At 46.3% G+C, this 3,114-nt stretch overlaps 1 protein-coding gene across 1 annotated transcript in view; it reads right to left on the bottom strand.

Moving 5' to 3' along the window:
- The window catches only part of PIKFYVE (phosphoinositide kinase, FYVE-type zinc finger containing), a 96,244-nt gene that overhangs the window by 65,469 nt on the left and 27,661 nt on the right, over nt 1-3,114 (bottom strand). The window contains exon 7 of the mRNA XM_025210576.1: nt 1,326-1,415. Within this exon, the coding sequence (XP_025066361.1) occupies nt 1,326-1,415 (90 nt within the window). The remainder of the gene's footprint in view (nt 1-1,325; nt 1,416-3,114) is intronic.

The raw sequence follows: 3,114 nt of genomic DNA, 5'->3' as shown, positions 1-3,114 counted from the left end.
TGCCCACCCCCCCACCCCCCAGGACCCCGATGACAAGGCAGGGCAGGACAGCGCAGAACCCTGCAGCCAGGTTCCATTCCCTGCATGCAGAGGCTGGACCCAGCTGGGAGCAGCCCCTCCCCTGGGTAGTTTCTGGTGGCGAGTGAGTCACCACACACAGCTCCAGCCTGGGCAGCAGCAAAGCACAAGGCTGCTAGCAGATTCTGCCTCGCCCTGAGCAGGTGCCCAGGCCCTGGTGCCCAGCCCCGCCTGCTTCCCCACCTCCAGCTGCTGTTCAGCAGAAACCATGCTGAGCAATGCAGACAGCAACAGCCTCTGCTTCTGCCTGTAGCAGCCAAATCTGAGACTTTTGTTTCAATTTACAACAACTGCCCCAGACAGCCTATGAAACCTGGGACTCTCCTGGCCAACCTGGAACATATGGTCACCCTATACAAAAGCCACCAGAACCTGGTGCCCTTAATTTTAGCATCCCAGTGTCATTAGTTTTACCTCTTGCCCCGATTACTCTATTGCTTCTCCCTTACTACTTTTGTTCTCTCTTGGCTTTCCAGCTTCCTCCTGAAAGCTACTTATTTTTCAACCTTCTTCTTGTTCTCCAAACTTTCTGGTTCATAGCATCTCTTCTTTCTAAATGCTCCCGAAAAAAGGACCCCTACAACCATCTTCTGCCCTGCTTCCTTCCTTGGTCTTAGAATTCCCATTTCCATGCTCTATTATAGTTTCTCTTCCCACTCGTGTCAGCCACACACAATTATACTAGAAGCTCCTCAAAGCAGCAAGGCTATTAGTATACTTACCCAGGGTAGTCTTTTTCAGTATTATTTACATGTGGGCTGTTCAATGAGCCCAGGTCACATTTCAACCGAGACAGTACACCGGGGTACACAACTCCCAACCCATGGGCAGGATCAAGCTCATAAGGCTCCTCAAGTGTCCAACAACTTCGTAACAGGCAGTCTTAACTGTCACTCCCTGCTGCCAAATTTCCAGACCCATGGGGAGCCACATTACACAGGGTGGCCAGACAGCATCACCCTGTGCACTAGATTGGCTGCTCCAGGCTGAGCTGAGGTTGCAGGGTACCCAGGATTCAGCCCACAGACTGGCACTGTGCCACTCATCCAGCCTGCCCATCTAAGAGACGGAGCACAGCTGGACTATGCCATTAACGACAGAATGGTCCCCACTGTTATATCAAATCAGGGGCTCAAAATTGAGATAAGGATTCAACTGAATCACCTTGAATTCATATTTATAATGTATTGCACTGCATATTTAAGAGAGAAATCTTCAACAGATGCATATAGATTTGGTTCATTTACCTGTTTCTAGCAGGAGACTTCCCTGAATCCTCCTGAACAGAGACAAGGCGCGCTGACAATGTGGAAGCCGAAGAGTCTGGGTGAATCAAACTGCCAAGAGAGTTATGTCATGATAAGCATCAGCATGTCAAGATAACCACCACCATAAGGCAGCAATGATACAGTTCCAGTTGCACAAAAATCCATAATGCAAGTTGAGAGCAGCAAAAACTTAAGAAAGATTCTTCAACTCCAGCCTCTTGATGTTTATAAGAAACTGGCTTCACTCTCTTCTTTTCAAATCTACCTTTATCACACCACAAACCCCTTTTCCCATTAACCTACCTCCATTTGACTCAATCTCTTTTCCCAACCCCAACCCCTCACTCACTGCTACTCCCTACCCATCCCCTTTCCACCCCAAAAAGGTTTGTTAACTTAGCTATTTAACAATAGTCATTACTATCATATATGGAAAATGTCATCAATCTTTGCTCTCATTCTACCATTATCTTTATTGCCCTATGACAAAGCCATATCTACACTATAGATTTCTGTGCCACAGCTGGTCAATCACAAATTGCACCTCAAACTGCAGATCAACTTCAGTGTGCCAGAAGTCTGTAGTGCACAGTTTTAGGTAGTATAGACTCTACTCTTGCAAGTAGAATGCATTTCACTTACTCACTGAAGTATAGGGGCTTACTAGGTATTCATATCCAGAACACCTGTATCCAGGCTAGGAGCATTTTGCTGGTATTCAGTATGGATCTCCACACTGGTAAAGCACTCCTGATGTGAGCCTGGCCTTAGATTAGAAGGTGTTCAAGACAGCAGCTATTCTTTTACTCCCCCAGCTACTCCAGCGCATTTGGTTTAGACAACCTAACTCTTGCCATGGAGAATGTTATTGCTTAGAAAACTCTAAGTATGCTCAGATTTGTAGATGAAGCAGAAGTTAAGAGTGTGAGCTCACTTCGTACTGCTGTGCAATTAGAGAAGGCAGCTTACAACTTAGCCTTCTCTCCTGCAGGACTAAACCAATAGTCAAATCAGAAAAAGCTAGTGAACTTTGAGAGAGCGAGTGAGAGAAAAAAGTCTAGGCTTGCTTGGCCTGTGTCTGAAGAGCCATGCCAAGACTGTATCTTGCAAACCTAGCCTTTCAAGAAGCAGAACAATTATACAACTTCAAACTGTACAAGTGCCAAAAAATAAAAGATGCAAAGACCCTTTCAAAACAGACATCTGTCTAGCAACTGACACACTCCCATGTCAGAGACAAAGGGATGAAGTCTGATCTGCTTTATTCCATGAATCTTGTTTTCACTGAATTTTGTGACTTTTCTTACTTTCACATTGTAAGTTTACAGTGGACACACCACAGAACTCTGAACTCTGGCTGCCATGTAAGGAATGTTTGAGATTCCCTAAAATGAGGTTTTATTAAACTGACAACTACAGAACAAGGAATTTGATCCAAATGTCTCAAATACATTACGTTAGAGAAAGGCAGTTCCCTTTGCTGCTGTGTAACCCATGTTTTCTAGGAGTTAACCCCTACTGCTAGTACAGACATCTAATGCACGTGGGTGTCTACATGTGAATTTAATCCAGGAGCAGTTTACTCTCAAGTAAATGCTCCCTAGCAAGCATCTTTGGCGAGAGAGGCAGCGAGCTGCTGGGAAGGGATGGCCTCCACCTCTCTCCCCTAGGGAGGAGGCTCTTCTCAGCCAGACGGGCTGACCTGCTCCACCGGGCTTTAAACTAAGCCCGTTGGGGGAAGGGGGGACTACCCCCACTCACGGCCCAC

Source organism: Alligator sinensis, unplaced genomic scaffold (assembly GCF_000455745.1).
Source record: "Alligator sinensis unplaced genomic scaffold, ASM45574v1 scaffold699_1, whole genome shotgun sequence".
NCBI lineage: Eukaryota > Metazoa > Chordata > Crocodylia > Alligatoridae > Alligator > Alligator sinensis.
The sequence above is the reverse complement of the archived record's forward strand: the minus strand, read 5'-3'. Positions and strand labels throughout refer to the sequence as shown.